The sequence below is a fragment of the Pyxicephalus adspersus genome, chromosome 4 (genome assembly GCF_032062135.1).
Source record: "Pyxicephalus adspersus chromosome 4, UCB_Pads_2.0, whole genome shotgun sequence".
Classification (NCBI taxonomy): domain Eukaryota; kingdom Metazoa; phylum Chordata; class Amphibia; order Anura; family Pyxicephalidae; genus Pyxicephalus; species Pyxicephalus adspersus.
In genome coordinates, this window is record NC_092861.1 from 121,544,930 (window position 1) to 121,564,074 (window position 19,145).

At 36.2% G+C, this 19,145-nt stretch overlaps 1 protein-coding gene across 2 annotated transcripts; it reads right to left on the reverse strand.

Annotated features, from left to right (window-relative positions):
• Positions 1-1,787: 1,787 nt before the first annotated feature.
• NKX2-2 (NK2 homeobox 2) lies at positions 1,788-9,975 on the reverse strand. 2 transcript variants are annotated; one of them, XM_072409503.1, is made up of 3 exons: positions 9,516-9,975; positions 7,453-7,761; positions 1,788-4,404 (listed from the first exon to the last, which is right to left on the reverse strand). In XM_072409503.1, the coding sequence occupies exons 1-3, from the start codon at positions 9,775-9,777 to the stop codon at positions 4,244-4,246; spliced, it is 732 nt and encodes a 243-aa protein (XP_072265604.1). In that variant the 5' UTR covers positions 9,778-9,975; the 3' UTR covers positions 1,788-4,243. The 2 variants fall into 2 exon arrangements, with proteins under 2 accessions (XP_072265604.1, XP_072265603.1); XM_072409502.1 differs by lacking the exon at positions 1,788-4,404 and having other exon boundaries at positions 6,543-7,761.
• Positions 9,976-19,145: the final 9,170 nt, after the last annotated feature.

Genomic DNA, 19,145 nt, shown 5'->3' on the forward strand with positions numbered 1-19,145 from the left:
GGCAATCATGTTAGCTGGTTATGAATGGGATTACTTTAATTAATGGGAACACAATAGTGTTGTTACTTTAGTACAAATGACAGCATTTGCTTATGGATCTGATGAGTTGCTTCTTTATAAATGGTCCCCATTTCAGCCGGTTTAGAGCTGGATCACAGGTCACCCCAGGAGGGGCATTAAAAGGTAATATTTTACTAGAACCTCTGCAGCGCCCCCTAACACATCATAGAGCTCTGTGTGACTTACTGTTTATATGTTCACAACTACAGGGGATTGTAATCTGGGCAATGGCATCACTGACATCATCAACCATGACAATGATTCAAAGTAAAGCAAGTCAATACATTAAAACTCTAGACTTACCTTTAGTCTTGCATTGTTGTGCAGTATCTTCTTCAGGAGTGAAATGGATTACTACAATTTCACTGAATACTGTAAGCTTTATCAATACACATAGACCACCCTCCGTTCCTTATCTACTGAATAAGGGATGTCCAGCATCATCTAGCCCTTTCCAACCCAGTGAAACTGCCCCTTCCCTACCCCTTTCTTTCATTAAACTTCAATTTTTTTCTATCATGGAAGATTGGCATCTCTTGGGCACTTTGTATACAGAATCAGCATTTTTATTAATGCCCACATCTCCAGACTAACATCTACCTATGCAGGTGCCTTGATATTTGCATAATTCACCCCCTAAAAACAGCCCACCACATACATCAGGGTTGAGAACTCCAAGAAGGCTACTTTAACAGAGTGCTGTGATGATTGCAGGAAGCTATGTACAGCACCGCTTTGACCTCTTCTACTAGCTATTATTTACTTGTAGTGCATAGTAAAACACAGAGAATGTACTTAGTATATTGATAGGTAAAGGGAGGGTGCAAAGGAAAATTATAGGAAACTTCTGAATAAAAGAATGTACTGGTGTTCTCCTTTAACTAGATAATGCAGTCTAGTGGAAGGTTCTAAATAATTTCATGTCACAGGACAGGTTGGGGACTTTGAGTATACAAATATAAATCTTGCCATTATTGTGTTGTTATCTAATTGGTTACAGTAACATTGTATATGTGTAATAATAAAGTATTAGATATAGATACAAAGTAATGATTCCAACCACACAATCTGCACAACAGACAATCCATGAGCTACATGCGCCACCTGGCGGTTTGTACAGCCACTGCAGCGTTCTCTCTTTCTCCCTTTATTGACCCATTCCTCTAGATATTGTTAGAGACATGAATTGTCTTTCTAACATTTCTTATCCTACTGCGACCCCCTGAGGCCGCCTCTTACTGCAATTTATTTGTGCAGGCTATCTGAGCCTTCAATGTTTCTGGAAAGGCCAATTTACTGTATATTTCAAAAATGTAATCCCTACAAAGGGAGCAAAAATGGAGTCTAGAGACTAAAAAGAGAATAGAACAGCATTGATCTCCCAGCAAAATTAAAAGGTGGAGGTCCATTAATGATGAAGCTGTACCTATCAAGAATACATTGGCAATTTAAAATATGTATATATATATATATATATGTATAATATACATATATATAAATAAATATATATAATAAAAATATATATATTTTTTTTTAATTTATCCTCCCGGGATTACCACAAAATATTATAAATAAATAACTAAATATAAATATATATATATATATATTATATAATTTCTATCTATTAAATACAAATAATATATTGTTGTTATTATGTTTATGTTGTTGTTATTCTTTATGTTTTTTATACACACAGAAAATGATGACTTGATAGTATAACGTATATTACACATGAAAGTCTAATTTACATTTTTACAATGATTTTATTTGCTTACACCAAACGGTTGCACTTTACACACACACACACAAGCCACACATACCAAATATAATTGCCAAATAAAAATTGACATCACTAAAAATGCCTGCATGCAATTCAATTTATAAAAGAGGCGATCTAAACAATTCTTTGCCAATGTGGTGAATTCAATGTCACAGCTGATAGTAGCTTGTTTAGTGCTGACATAGAAATAAAATGGCTTGCAACATTTAATTCATGATTAGGTATATCAGCATTTTGTAATAATTTGATAAAAGGTACCACATTTAATTACCTGTATGTGTGAATACAATATGGTGTATCTGTGTAACTATTAAAGTTTTTTTGAAATATTACAGAGAGTGCCTATATCTTTACATATTTCATTGTAAAGTTAGAGGAGTAAATACATAAAAAAGTATTCTAAAAACACAAAAAAGACAATAAAATAAAAATACCATGTTCTAAAAAAATACAGGTTGGCAAACATCAAACATTTTAGTTTGGTAAAGTAAAAAAAAAGTGATGTACTTAAAAACATGAAATTCTGCAAATAGGCCCAATGAACATGTTTTTGATGGATTGAACTTAAAAAAATATTCATGTTAAAAAAATACTCTTATTTTGTTCAATAGAGAAAAAAATATGTTCTAAAAAAAAAATAAAAATGCTGCAGGAAGCAGGTTGAAAAAATGTATTTTAGACAAATGGTTAATGTGGGTTTCTCGACCTACTTTGTGAATGTTGAGAATGATTTCTTTAAATATTAGAAATCCATAAATATATAACCTGTTAGTATACATCCTATGCATGATCCAGGTCCCTTTAGCTTTATACCAAGGGCTGGGACAAATCTAACTGTCATAGACAAGCAATACAGCCTAATATTTAACTCTGGTATTGGTACAGCGGGTACAAAAGGTGATTTTCTTTAAACAAATATAAATCCAGCGAAAAATTAAACCATTTATCTCAAGGACAGGGCATCCTAGAGGAAATCCAAAGAAAGAGCTCTGCTGACCCCTGGTGGATGAATGGTAAAGCTTTCCTTTAAAGCTGCTTCTGCCTTCCTATCGGCCACACTGATTACATCTCTCTATCTTATTAATAATGTTGACCCAAAACAAAGCCTTAAAAAGCAATAAAACTAGATTGCTTCCTATCAGAGATAGCGAAGGCTGAAGTGCCATTTTGGAGATGAGGCTATATTTGGATGGAGGAACAGAGAGATGATATATAGAAGTGTCACAGTGTCTGCTCTTATGAAGTCACAAGTGCATATTTCCTGGAAAACTCTGCAACAGCCAATACACATTATTGAACGTTCCTAGAGCCTTGGGAACTCTGGAGAGTTGGGGGACTACAAATGTCAGCATGCACATCCAGGCATGCTGGTACTAATAGTTATGCAGCTTTTGGCAACACATGTCTAATCTTGTTTAAATTTCTCTTCCCATTAATATATAGCATAGTGAATATATACAGAATACACAATAAAAATATAAATGGTTCCTTATTTAAAAGTTATCAATTTTTGGAGAAACTACAAGCACCAGCATGCGGTTGCTTCTTTAAACTCTTTTCCCAAAATATGATTGTTTCTGGTAGCCAAGGGGTTAAGGATTATGGTAAAGGGAAGTTACTGTATCTATACCCCCAGCCTTAACTAATAACAAGCTTTTTGTTTTAGCACTCCAAGCAATCACTCAGTAATTGTCCTTCATAGATGCAACTGAGAAATGTCATTGTACTTCTGTAAATATTGGATTAGCTCCTCAATGACCAAGCTCTCAAGGAGAAGCCAAGAGCCAGGCTAAGGTTTGCTCCATAAGCCTCTGATGGTCAATAGGTAGTCAACATCACCGATCTCATTTTAAGTCTATTCCCTTCCCTCTAAAGCTGGAGTCTGCTCCAACACCTGACTACAGCAGATCCAATTTCAAGGCCAATCCCCTCAATAGAACATTAGCTTGCTGGCCTTACAAAACAAAAAAAAACAAGTTCTAATTTCCTACTGTCTGTGTAAACTTAAATACCTCCTAATCAACTTAAGAAAAGCTAGTTACCGACCCACAAAGCCAGCATACCCAGCGGATGTTTAACAGACCCCTTGGAATGATTTACTTAAATAACAAAAAGCAAAAAAGTACAACAATACAACACAAATGCAAACAAAAGTTGTTTAAATAAACATCATGATCTTTTCTCTGTCTTGACACAATACATCCCAGTTCACATCGATCCCTGTACTTTGAAGGGCAAAAAAAAACCACAATTGCAACATTGAAACAGTTGATTCACAAAAGGCATTATTGTGTCCAGCAGTCAGTGTACATATTCAATTAATTATGACGTCCACAGATTTTGTTTTCTTTTCTCTTTTTTTCTGTCTCTGTCTCTAGTCCTACGTGTGTGAAACAAGCAGAATCAGTTCTTTTCTTGTCCATTATTGTAGCATTCTATCGATTTTCCCAGCACTTTGTTAATATGTAACAGACTAAAGCGATTACAGGTGCCAGCAGCTGGGTCTACACAGAGAAATCTTAGGTATAGCTGGTCCAATATTGTCTTCGACACTTGTGCCCTCACTAAAAAGGAAGACATGGATAGAATGGGTCAGATCTAAATAAAATGTCACCACTGGAATTTGTATAATGCATAAATACTTCCATTAAATCATTTCCTAAACCTAGGGGGGATACTTTTTTATATTTGAATCTCCTAGCAGCGGATGTGTAATTAGAATGTCATTTTTTATTTTATAGTCTTAACTGAGGCTTTTCCCAATTTCCTGTGGAATGACAGGCAAACTTGTCAGAGGGCACTGACAAAAAAAGGGGGGTTGTTATGCCTTTCTCCTTCCACACGAATAAATATAGCACGAATTTTTAATTCGTCTTCCTTTCACAGACAACAATGCTGGTTTTGAATGCTGGACACAATTTGGGTTTTGTGAAAGTGTCTTTTTTGCCCTCCCTCATCCCAGCTGTCCATATGGAATACAGCGTGTACAAGTTGGATCACAATGGAAACAACTGACAAAAAAAAACCTAAAGGACGGTTCTCCCTGTCTCTGGGATGCACTGCTACTGATAAACCAATTCAATAGCGAGCACAAGAAAGAATAGAAGAGGAAAAAAAAAAATCACTATCTTTCTCTGTGTCCCCCATGGGTCTCTTTCATTGAGACTTGTTAATATGCACGCCTCTTACATCCACTACTACCAGCCTTTCTCATTGTGCTGTTTTGTCCTGTCTACTGTATATTGTTCAAAGATAGACTGCACAAACTGCCCCATTAGAGTGTGAAATTTAGGGCCAGAGGGGTTAGGGCCACACAAGGCTTGGAAGCTTTTATTGACTCAGGTACAAGATGCCAGTTACTATGCTCTTTTTGTGGGTTAGACGTTAGAATGGCAAGGTACCAAGCATGAACAATAGATCTAATGGAGGAAAAAATCCTAGATACAATTCTTAACATGCAGAAAATACACATTTATGTACATTAATAACAGTGCCTTTGTGCATTATTAAGAGTACCTACCCGAAAAGTTACATTAAGAGACATTTGATGCCCATCTATCTATTCCAACAAATAATGGCAGGGAAAAAACAATTTAAAAAATATAAATATATATATATATATATATATATATATATATATATATTTAGTCACCACTTACCTATACATCAAGACAAATTATTAATTAAAAAATGTCTGTGCTGAAAATATTATTTAGTGTTTAATAAAAGCAATTGTGTATTATGCCCATTCTAAGAATCTGTATCATGTAACAGTAGCCTTCCACAGACCTCACATAACACATTACTTGCTAAATACATTTAACACCGACTCGCAGTGTTCCAGTTATGTCTGAGGTCAGGTAATCTTGTCAGAATTGAATTAAGGGAAAGCTTTTCGTTGGTGAAATTTAACTATGTACTCTGGTAACAATTCGTCTCTGCTTACCAATCAATATTTATTATCGATTTAATATGACAATTTGTAGTTGTTAACTTGTAGGGGTGAAGAAATGTTTGTTGAAATACTGTCGGGTAAAATGAATTCGATTAAATAAAGATATAGAAAATTTTAAAGATCTGTAATATTTTTACATTTTGGGACAATGAGTTTTATAATCTGTTATATGGATTATGGCTAGAACAATTTAATGCAAATCAATTTCAGTTGCAATCTAGTTATTATTTTTTTATTATATTATTGTATTTTTTTTTTCTGTGCAGAAAGAAATATATATATAAAATAATATATATATATATATATATTTATATTATATATAAATCCTACACAAAATAAGTGCTATTCAGATTGTGTGAGACGCAAATGTTTGCCTGTTGAAAGGGCTCTTTGCTGCCTAAGTAAGTGGGGTCTATTCCTTCTTCTATGCCATTTTACCTTGGCTGCCTCTCTAGAAAGATAAATGAAACTCTCAACCCTGATCAAGTAAATACATAAATACATTCGCACCTAGGGATCACTAGATATAATAATACAACTACTGTATTGCTTCCATTAACAATGGCTCTAATATTAAAAGCTTATTGGAAATATATAGAACACAGGATGATTTCAAATATACAGCAATTAGAAAGAAAAAAATAATAATTAACAAATTCTATAATTTAGAATAAATATTAAATTTTGAATAAACAAATTTCTGTTTTTTTTCCTGACCAAAAATTCCAGCACACGTTCTTTCTTTTTTAACACATCATTTTATTAAAATTCTTATAAAAATTGAAAATCTCCCAAGGATGCGTTTTATTTTTTAGTTCATATTTATACATAATAATTGGTTGTATATCTCTATGCAGATGTCTTTGAAATTAATTTTTGTTGCCTTCTGTTTTGTGTTTTGGGGAAAATATTTGCATAAAAACGCCCTGAAGGTTATCGATGACAACAAAAACACAAATTATTTACAAAAAAAATTGCTAAGAGTTGGTGAGAATTTTTTACATGGGCATAAATATTTAAAGTTTCATATAAAAGAAGGAATTAAAATTCTCTCTATTTTTTAAAGTGATTTCCACTGGTTTTATAGACAACTTACAACATCTCTACAGCACACAGACATACTTTACAAAAATAATAATAATAATAATAAAGAAAAAAAATTATAGTCACAAAAGCAGAACAAATGATTCCTCTTGGCGTTGTAGGTAGGCAGATTCACTGTCATGGGTCAGTTTTGTAAACATGGTTCACAAGATACCAGAATTTGGAGAATGGATTGACCTCCATGAGAAAAACAAAAACTTCAAAAATAAAAACATGATCAATAATAATTATAATTATAATAGTTTTTTTAACCCAACAGTCTTTTTCGGGTTTTTTGGAGCACATCAGTCTGTATATAGAAAAGTTCACCAAGTCCACTGTTGGGCTGGCACCAAATGATGGGCTGTTGGGTATTGGGGATTGCTGGCAGAGCTGTACTGGGCATTATATTGCATATGCTGTAATGACTGGGCGCTATATGCTGAGAAAGGGATGCCAGCAGGGAAAGTGGCTGCTAAGTCCTGAGCTTTGAGCGTGTGGCATGGTTTACCATCTCTTACTAAGACTGGCACTGCCACCCGTCTAGGGGAGGGGAGAGGAGTGACTTCCATACCTTTCTCTGCCCGAGCCCTCTTCATCTTGTACCTGTGGTTCTGGAACCAGATCTTCACCTGGGTCGGGGTAAGTCGGATCAGGCTGGCCAGGTGTTCTCTCTCTGGTGCTGATAGGTACCTCTGCTGCCTAAACCTCCTCTCCAATTCATAAGTCTGAGCCTTGGAGAACAGCACCCGTCTCTTCCTCTTCTTCCCAGAGTCTGCGCTGCTTGAAGTTTCCTTGTCGTTGTCTGGGGATTCATCGGCAGAAGGTTCAGGGGATTTGGGCGAGGAGTCCTGCTGGGAGTTGCTGGATGCAAAACCGTGTACTGCAAGGATGGATGGAGGGACCTTGTCATTAATGAGCAACACAACAATGTATAGAACACATAGCAACCTGTTCATCTAGACATGCATTGGCAGGAATGGATAGATGGCACATAAAAAAGATAGAAAAGAAAATAAGTAGAAAAATAAATATATGAATGGGTGTAAAGAAAGATAAGAAAGGATATACTAAATACAACTCAAGAGAGAGAAAATAAGAATAAGTAGAAAAATAAACAAATACATAGATTAGAGATGATTGAAAAAGACAGGGATAGAGAAAGATAGATAAGAAAGAAAATACAATAAGTCGATGGATAAAAAATAGGAAATCGAAAAAAATATATATAAATGGATGTATAGATAGATAAAAGAGGATAGATAGGAGAGAAAGAGAGGAAGAAAGAAAGAAAAATAGTAAGTATAAAAATACCTATATAAATAGATGGATGTAAAGATAGATAAAAGAGAATAGAAAGGAGAGAAAAATGGAGAGGAAGAAAGAAAGAAAAGAAAGAAAAAATACATAGGAAGTAGAAAAATAACTATATAAATAGATGGGTATAAAGATAGATAAAATAGGATAAATAGGAGAGAAAAAGAGAGAGGACGAAAGAAAAAAAAAAAGAAAGAAAACAAAAACATAGTAAGTAGAAAATTAACTATATAAATATATGGATATATAGATCGATAAAAGAGGATAGGAGAGAAAGAAAACAAAAACATAGTAAGTAGAAAAATAACTATATAGATAAATGTATATATAGATAAATAAAAGAGGATAGATAGGAGAGAAAGAAAAGAGAAAGAAAACAAAAACATAGTAAGTAGAAAAATAACTATATAGATAGTTAAAAGAGAATAGATAAGACAAAAAGAGAAAGAGGGAGAATGAAAAGAGAGAAGTAAAACAACAAAATAGTGAGTAGAAAAATAACTGTATAGATAAATAGATGAATAGATAGATAAAATAGGAGAGAGGAAATAAAAATAAGAATATATAAAAGGTTAATAAATTGATAGATCAGCAGATAGATAGAAATTGGCTTGTAGTGTTGTAAGTCTGCACATTTTCATAAACCTATATCTATATATACAACACACACACAGCAGCAGCACACACAAACATACATACATACAATATACACACATACAATATACATACAGAAACACACTTATTTGTTTTATGCAGTGCACATAAGTCTCATCATTCATACTGTATCCACATTTCTAGAAATCATTTCCACTGTTTCTATTTATCCTTCTCTCTATGTACTATCCTTTATTTCCAAAGCAATGACCTTCCTCATAAACTTAGCAGCCCCATGTCCCAGCCTCTTGGACGTTTGTAAATTATGAAAAGCTGCTAAATGATGTGAAGTTTTGGGACTTGCTCTCTCTGCCTGTAGCCTTTATTTTTGTTCAGGGTACGTGGATGGCTTTTTAAAAGAATAATCAACAATTCGTTCATTGATGAGCCCAGCTCCAGCCTCGTGCAGACATTTTTACTGCCAAAAGCTTGCTCTTCCCAATGGACACAAAGCCTTCTCTGTCTGGGGAATCTGTCAGCTTCTGTCTTAGAAAGTGGAACTAGCCCCCTTATTTTGGGAATGGCAGAGATAACACTGACATGCAATGTAAAGAAGATCTGAGCATTACCTGCCTCTTATTACCCCATATTACCTACATGCATGTGTCACTCCCCCAAAATATGTGACCCCCTTTGCAGGACACCCAGCAGAAGTCATCTACTTACAGGAATACTGTATACTCTCGGTTGTAGCCAGCCACCTTGTGTAAGGATTATCGCTATTGTCATAGAAGGGGTTTTTCAAAGGCAATCCTTGCACAGCGTCTATAGCACTCTGTCCTAACCCTCCAGGTTTCTTGGGGGGCTCCGTCCCTTCTGCGTCTTCATCCGCCCCTTCAGCAATGGATCCTTCTTCATCATTGGTATCAGGCAAGTCTAAAATGTCCTTTACTGAAAAGCCCGTCTTTGTGTTGGTTAAAGAAGACATAATTGTGGCTTTGCAGGTATCACCAGTGGTGCCAATCCTCTATGCAGCAATGGACAGGAATACAAAATCTAATGATAGCACACACAGAAAAATAATGAATAAATATACAAGAGCAGCAGCAGTAATAGTAAAGAGGATTTCAGGAGGGGAACCTCAGCCAGCACTGATGGGAAGGTTGTGTGGTTCTACTGCAGATGAGTGATATCACAGTGCACAAGTGCAGAGAGCCTCCTCTCAAATAGTTTGTAAGTCCAGGAAAAATGCCAAAGTGTGCTTACTTCAGGCTCTGGCTTAAGCACACTGAGCTGTTGCCTGCTGCCTGAAAAAAATAAGCCATTGCTGGAGTGATGAGTCCATATAAGGTTGGTGTGCACACATGAACCTGCAGAGAGCAGAAAAAGTACATTAAAATAGCGAAAGCTTGGCCACGTGTGGGCGGGTCTTGGGAGTCAAGTGGATGAAGACAGTGTTTGCAGATGTGAAATTGTGGGTTTTGGGGACATCGGCGCCTTTACCATTGGTGCTTCAGTACATGATGAGTGGTATAACGTGTCAATTAATTACAAAGACAGGGAGGGCCTTTTTACATAGTATTTACATACAAAGGGCCTCCAAGTAGATGATATTCTCCACACTTGAGACCACGTTTAAACAAATTGTCTCTCTCTCTCTCTTTCCCCATCCTCATTCTTTGCTGCTCCAAGCAGACAGAATATTCAGTATTTACAGAAACAGCTAAACTAGATTAAACCCATTCAAGATATTGCTGGTTACCTAAACAAGATGCTATTCAAATGGCAAAGGACCAACTTATGTAAACCTCTTAGGTCAATATTGTGGTTGGGGCTTAAGGATGAGTAGTATAAATTAAACAGCAAGTAATTGATTCTACTTTGCTCCAAAATAAACCAAAGTGTGCAGAAATGTAATGAGCCCCTTACCCCCCCATGCATGTAATAGAGATTTGCTGTTTGTTAAAGGTAACGGCACCTCCATTGTATTGCCGCATTACTGAAACAATGTTAACATCTAAAACAAACTCAAGCCTTTAGATTAGGAGATTTCTTAAAAAATACACCGCCTTCTGCAATTTGTACCCTTGATAGACTGTGAATGCTCTCCAGATAAAATAGGTGTCATTGAATCATTAGACATAAATGGCAAATTAAACAACTATAATAAAACAACAATTAAACATTAATTCATTAATTTTGTACAAAATAAAAATCAAAATGCAATAACAAAAAAGAAAACGACTGCTTTTGGTTAGTTTATACATTATACCTTTTGTTAAGACGTTTCTTTATTATCGGGTACTGATTATTTACTGAGAATTTAAGGCCTTTTATTACGACATTTTTGCGCACGTTATGTATTATATCACTGTATGCAAACTAGTTTTTCCTGCCATATAGTGAGATATTATAATAATAGATGTTTATGTATTTAACGCCCATTGTAACTGTTAAATGATGTAATGTTTTATTTTTCTGTTTTCTAGGTTTATTGGTATTATTAGTGACTATTTTTTCTTTTTGCTTTCCATTGTGTTTTGGGCATTTTTTGTTAAAAGGTATTGTGAACTTTAAACATGTAAATTGTTAACATTTGTGACAAATGTTTTAAAGCTATACAAAGAGAGTTTTCCTTAAAAAAGGGTATAAGGTGTTAAAAAGAGATTTAAAGGGAGGCTGAGAGGGTGTCTTGGTGGGGGTCTGGGGAAATTGCCTGGTTTTCTCCCACAACTGTAAGAAGAAGCCAATGGATTATTGTTGATCAGTTGATTCCAGTATCTGTGTGCCTCCCATCTAGTATGTGATGTGTGTGACAATGCACTGGGTTGTAGTGAGCCCCCAGCGCATCCTGGGTGGTCGGACCCGGGCAAACACAAATACAAACCGATTGCTAAGCTGCGGACAATGGACGAAATGTAGACAAATGTCCGGGTCCCTTTGGATGCCTTTGTCAGGGCTCAGTTTTTGCATTTATTTCAGTGGGGAAATAATACATGATTGACGCCCTCTTACAATGTGCTCTAACTGTTTGGGATAAATCTGAGGTTGTTGCTAGTTGTCATGGCATTCAACCTCTTTCAATGGGGCTATCTCTTCATTCATTTCTCAGTCCCTTGCTCTCGCCTTAACCCCTTGGCCGCCGGCTTGGTGGCCACCAAATGGTTAAAGAAATTAAAGCTCTCATTCACCAGTTTCCTAACCTAATCCCATTCTCAGATATAATTAGAAAACTCAAAGGCAAATTGGGATACGGCTACCTTAAGTCAAAGGGTTAAAAAAGTAAAAACAATTATTATTAGAAATATATAAATATATTAGAAATATAAATAAATATATATATATATATACTAAATAATAATAGAATGAAAAAAAAAATAAAGAAAGAATACAAGGTTAAAGTTATATTAAATATAGAATACAAACCTCAACGGCAAATATTTCCCGGGTGAAAAGAAAATCTAATTAACATTAATAAAGTCGATAGCTTATTTGTTTCAGTTTAAGTCATTAATAAATGTTTATTGTCGCAACTGCAGTAATAATCTTGGGAAAAAGGGCGCTTAATTTGCCAATTAGAATGGCTCTTGCAGTAAAGTGAGGTTATGCTATGGAAATCCCTGTTTGTTCCTAGGAGATGTGCTTCAGTGGGGATATTAGAGGAAGAAGAGCCGGTGCCACTTAGCAATGATGTCCTATAATGTCTCTGCTGATTGTTTTAGAAATTGGAATAGCCGGTGCATACCCTACAACCTGGACCCTAGGGTGCTTACCCCACAACCTGCAATCTTTACTGCCCGTCCTGCAACATGCAATCTCTGTTGCCTGCCTTGTTTTTCTGGTGCATTGCCTACAACTTGTATGCTGCACACCCCACAACCTGCCTGCACTATATCCTGCACTCTATGGTGTCTAACCTACAACCTGAAATATCTACTGCCTGCCATGCAACATGAAATCTCTGCTGCCTACCCTACAACCTGAGATATCTACTGCCTGCCCTAAAACATGAAATTTCTACTGCCTACCCTACAACCTGAGATGTCTACTGCCTGCCCTACAACATGAAATCTCTGCTGCCTACCCTACAACCTGAGATATCTACTGCCTGCCCTACAACATGAAATGTGATGCCTACCCTACAACCTGCCATACATCATTCACTGCCTGCCATACCAACCTGCCATACATCATACAATCTCTGCTGCCTGCCATACATCATTCACGTCTGCTGCCTGCCCTACAACCTCTGCTGCCTTCCCTACCACCTCTGCTGCCTGCCCTACAACCTCCACTGCTTGCCCTACAACCTCAGCTACCTTCCCTACAACCTCTGCTGCCTACCCTACAAACTCTGCTGCCTGCCCTACAACCTTTGCTGCCCACTCTACAACCTCTGCTGTCTTCTCTACAACATCTGCCACCTGCCCTACAACCTCTGCTGTCTGCCCTACTGTCTTTACTACTTGCCTTAAAACCTGCACTCTCCTCTGCCTTCTCTCCTGCATCCACTCTCTTCTGCTTTGGATCACCTAATAGGTAAATATTTTCCTGCTACAAGGACTTGTGGCCTATTAGTCCCACCAGGCTCAACACAAAGTGAACAAGAGCCCTATTCATTGACACCACCAGCCTCCTAACACCAGTAGGTAAAACATTTGTCCTTTGTTAGCAAACATTCTAAGACCTTAATGGATGGCTGGGAATTATACACTCACAAGGAATGGTGATTATTACACAAAAAATGATAAATCCATTTACAGCAATCATAAATTACCATAACAAAAACCCTCCACGTCACATAAAAAACGATTTGATTGGTCCTACAAATATCATCTCCTAGGAAAGAAATCTATAAGAGAATATGCACAATATTTCTAGACAATTATTTTTTTTTAATTCATAATTATGCAATAATGCAGATCCACCCACCAATTTGCTCTCCAATTTGAGACAGAGTGATCCCAGTATTATGTAACGATAAACGATTAGCCATGGCAGTTTTTCAGGCGCTTATGGCATTTTTGTTAATGTATGTTTATTAGTTACTGCGAGTCCTAATTCTCAGCCTAATCCACAGCTGTAGAGGTATATACATGCAGAACATTGTCACTGCCAATGCAACATTACATGCACAGTTAGCATCTAATTACAAATAAAAGGGAGTGCAGAGCAGAAGAGGCATGCACGATTTATATTATGCAGATTTAGTGTGTATGTGCTTCACTTTTTTTTTTACAATAACAAATAATTATAATTATTACAAACAGTGATATATATTTATTTATGTGAGTATATGTAGAGAGAGAGATAATATATACAGAGAGAGAGCTGATATGTATGGAAAAATTATACAAGTGTATACAAGTGTTTAATTTATGAAAGAAAAATAATTAAATACACAAAAATGCACCTTTCTAAAATATAAGTGTTGCACTTGAATATAGCTAAGTATATATATTTGCTTGCATTAATTACTAAGCTTGTAAGGTTACAGTATGATAATCACTGATTTTATTTTCTCTTTGGGATGTATTATACAACCGAAGAATAGAAATAATTTCTCTCCACACTGGGAAATAATTATTACATGTCATCTGCATCATTGAGTGATCAAATATTTGTGCTTGCACAGCTGAGCGATCTACTGGATCTGATTTACCTAATGATGTGACCCCCTAGAAGCTGCTCCCCTCCATGTTGCTGCCATCCTCTGAGGCTCCTCACCTTCCAAGTTGATTACATTGGCACAGCTTTATCTTTTTGGTATGGTAGAGCCTGTGGTGAATGGTTGCGATGGAGGAGCAGCAGGGACATGGAGTACTGGGTTTGTATTTGGGGATTGGAAGACTTGTGGGATTATTTGAACAAGGGAGCAAGGAGGAGAGCGATGTGACTGGGATAAGTGGCTGCACTTCAGCTCAAGTGCTCTCTGCTACTATTTACCTGTTTACTTTTACAGGTAGCTTCCACACAAGTCAAACGCCTTTAAGGACATAGCTGAGGGTCTTCTTTTCAATCAATACTTTCTGAAAATGACTTCTTTCATTTCGCCTCCCATTCTTTCCCCTCTCTTTTCTAAGTTTTTCCTACTCGGTTCCTCTCCTTAAAGTTTTCTTTTATTCTCCTAATCTAGTTGGATATTGATAACACCTGCAGAACTTCAGTGCACCTAAAGTCTAAGGGTGAAATATAATTTTATAGCCAAGCAAGAATAAGGAATACTGGCACTGTCATACATAATATTAACCAAGTATCTACAATACAACCACACAAAAAGATTTGTAAACTAAATATATTCAGCATACAGAGAAATAGATGTACGACTGTACAGTGACCATACCGAATATGGCGATATACTGACAATTACATTCAAGGTACAGAACAAGAGAAGAAGTGAAGAGCCTTATATAGAATAGAAACATACATATATGTTGGAACTTTAAGGATTACTTTTAGGTTGATTTTTCAAAGGATTGGAGACTGTTCACTTTGCAAAGTAAACGTTTGCTGAGCCTTGTAAAGTCCAATCATCCAAATGCAAGAAAAATAATTTCTATCATTTTCATTGCACACTATGAATTATAAATATAGTTTCTATGTATTTACTTAGCTCAGCAGACATTCACTTTACTAAGTGATCAGTCTCATTATTTGTGTTCCCTACACCCCAATGCACCCATGTACCATTTTATCACCATTTCTTCCTTCCCTCATCTATCTCTTCCCTGCCTGTATCTGGCTTCATTTCTTAATCTCGCTCAACTTCACTCTTCCCTTTCTCCCACTATTATTTTTCCCATATACTGAAAGTTGTCAGATAATGACCTGTCTTTTTGACAATTGGATTATAACACCGCCTGAGTATTTCAGATCATTGTGTGTTTTTCCCTAACTCCTATCAACAGATTATCTCATCCAAAATTCATGACTAACCCTGCGTGGAGCACCAGTATTACTATTTATTTCCATTTAATGAAACTTCTGACACGTTTTCTCAGTGGCATCATAGAAAACACAAGTTCTTGAATAATAATAAAAAAATAACAGTATAGTGACAGGTTACTGCAAAATAAACAGCCAAAATGCTTGATGGCAGAAGAAAGAAAACAGAGCAGGGTGCCAGACTGAAGAGCATTGCCTTGTTGGCATATAGTTTTAATATCTGATGCGAGGATAATGGATGTGCATTGATAAAGCTAGTGTAATTTCATTCATTAAAGTGCTCAATAGCATCATTATATCTCATAGGCGATGACATATAAGTCTGACCTGATGCTCATCATCACACAACTCAGCTCAGATAACAAGCTTCAAGTGGATTAGTGTATTGTTTGACTAGTTCCAAGGTGCAAGCAATTGTTTTTCATTCACTTCAGACAAACAAAACATATTACACCTTAACGCTCTGCTGAGGATTAGTGAAGCTGACACAAAGCCTTTGTTGGGCTGGGGACTGGTTTTCTATCTGTTTCTTGATACTCTGTGGATGGGTACACTTGAAATCAACTTGGAGGCAAGGCACAGTCCAATTTAGACCTGCCAATTATTCTAAAGACAATACTGAGCTGAAAGCAAGCACTTTAACATAAGACAAACATTGGATAAAATGCAATAACTTCCAGCTCTCAGGTGGTCCTGAAAAGACAGCAAGTCCAAATCCAGAGCAATCACCAAATGATACAATTAATAGTATCCTACAGACCGCTAATAAATGGAAGATCAGCATTGAGTAAGCCAATTAAAGAGCATTAAAATATTATTTTAAATTGGAAGATGGGAGATGTGTAGGTCACAGATTGTATTCGTTTAATGCCAAGGCATGGATCTTTCATTTGCAAATAAAGAGCCAGTTCGTAGATTTTCTAAAGGACTCTTAAAGGACTGTTCACTGTGCAAAATGAAGGATTGTCAATATAAGGTGATGATGTGTTTACTTTCAATAACTAATCATGTTAGAAATAGATTTAATAGTCAGGATTTTGCAAACATATGAATAAGAGGAACAAAGTGAAAACAGCTTCATTTCATTTGCTAGAAGTCACAGCAAAGAGAACTATTCCATTGCAGTTTGATGGTGATGGACAGTATTTCTTTCCTAAATCAATATACTGCTATATCCCAATTTTTTGGTCTGTACACTAAAGCATTTTGTATCTTCTGTTTATTGAAAATTCTTGGTAACATTGAAATAAGTAGTGATTTATTACCGGATGCCAACCCACAAAATGTGTGCCAATCAGACACAGACAAACCCAAATATTACCTTCCCCTAAAATTGGTTTTCTCCTTAGAAAATAAACAAGTATACCTAAAACTTTTTGTAGGATTTAATATTTAAAGAAGTCTGTGTTAACTTTAAACATCCAAGAAGCTTTCCTAGATCTGCAATTTTTTTGAAATGTATTGGATATTTAAGGTGAAACCAGAGCAGTGTAAAATGATTTCAATTAATAGATCCAATTTAGCCAATCATTCCAAACATAAATAGAGCTGATACAAATGTGTACAAAAGTAACCACAATACCAATAACACATATCAAATATACATCAATGCTTTTATATTTCATTGTCTCTGGTACTCTAACACTTTTATCTTCCAAACTTTTTTTCCCTTGCTATGGGTGTATATGAATGGCCCCCTTCTTTGACAAATCCTCCAATTCTTTGCACCCTGGGCGTCTGCTGTGACGAGCTATTAATTATTTGTTCCAAATACAATAATCTAAATTGGGATTTTTATTCTATTTCACCAAAGGACGATAAAAGACTCTAAGCCCATTTTGAGGACAACCCCAGGAAATAAACTGGAATGGAAATCTGGATTTCTTTTTGTATCAGTCACATTCCATGATGTGGACACCCTGAGGCTACAGAGAAGGACTTAGCTAAATCCACTTTCCATCGAAGATTTAGGACTGTGCCTACAATAAGGGGAGCCTTCATGAATACAGCAGCTCCCACTTTAATGTATGGCTGCCTTCATATACACCCCAAGCCATGGCACAGCCACGGGCCCTTTATTTTATCTGCTGTCTATTACGAGTGTTTAATATGAAAATCAAACTCTTTGTTTCCCTCGGGCAAACATTTTTCGCTTTATTCATCTTCTCAGCCCCAGAAATGATTAAATATGTCACAAGGAGATTAAGCACCGTTATTTTCCCTGCGGAAACAGCCATTTCAAGCCTGGGATGATAAAGCTGCAGCATTTTATGCTCAGAATTCATGTTATTTTTTTACAATGAAATACAGCGCTGCCTTATCTAAATTTGCCTGCAACAAAACAGCCCCTGCAGGGCATCTGTCAGAGGTGGGAAGCCCAACTGCGAGCAGACACAGGGACACAACTTAAATACATTGATGGAGATGGCCAGAGTATTGGACAAACAGGATTTGCTATGGAGAGTTAAGATAGGAATATATTTTAGGCGAGGTCAGTTTAATGTAGGCAGGATGGATTGCTCTAATGGATGGGAAAAAAGTCAGAAATAAGGACAGAAATCTTGGTGAAGGCACTTGGTGAAAGATGTGAATGATGTGAATGTGTTACATTATTGATCCTCCAGCGATCTCTGCTGACTTAACTGAGAATTGCCTAGGCATACAGAGATGTCTGTACGAGGACCAGACATTGCTAGGGAAAGCTGAGAACAAGAAATACTAAACTGCACTATACATATCCAAACATATACATCTTCAGAGCATAGATGCCCAAATAACATCTCTGCCCTATATATCTACAGAGCAGACAACCCAACTGTCATATATATATATATATATATATATATATATATATATATATATATATATATATCCAAAGCATGGAAACCCAGCTACCTCATACATTTCAAGAGCAAAGAGTCCCAACTATATGTTCCCTAATCATAGAACCCTATATACCTTCACAGCAGAGAACCATTAATACTCCTAACATAATAAATGCAAGGAGTGCAAACTGCCTTATATATCTACAGAGCAGACAGCCCAACTGTCATATATATATAAATATATATATATATATATATAAATATATATATCCAAAGCAAGGAAACTCAGCTACCCCATACATTTCAAGAGCAAAGAGTCCCAACTATATATTTTCTGAACCCTATATACCTTCAGAGTAGAGAACCCCTAATAGCTATACATAATAAATGCAAGGAGTCCAAACTGCCTTATATACGAGCAGAGCAGAGAACTCCATCTGCCCTATAAATTCATACAGAGCCCAAAATCCTCTGTATTCCCAGAGCAGGGAGCTTCATTTTTTACTAAACTCTGCTTACTAGTTTCCCTTCTATTCTTCTGTGCCACTCAGCAAATACATTTCCTTTGAAATCCAAGGTTATGCAG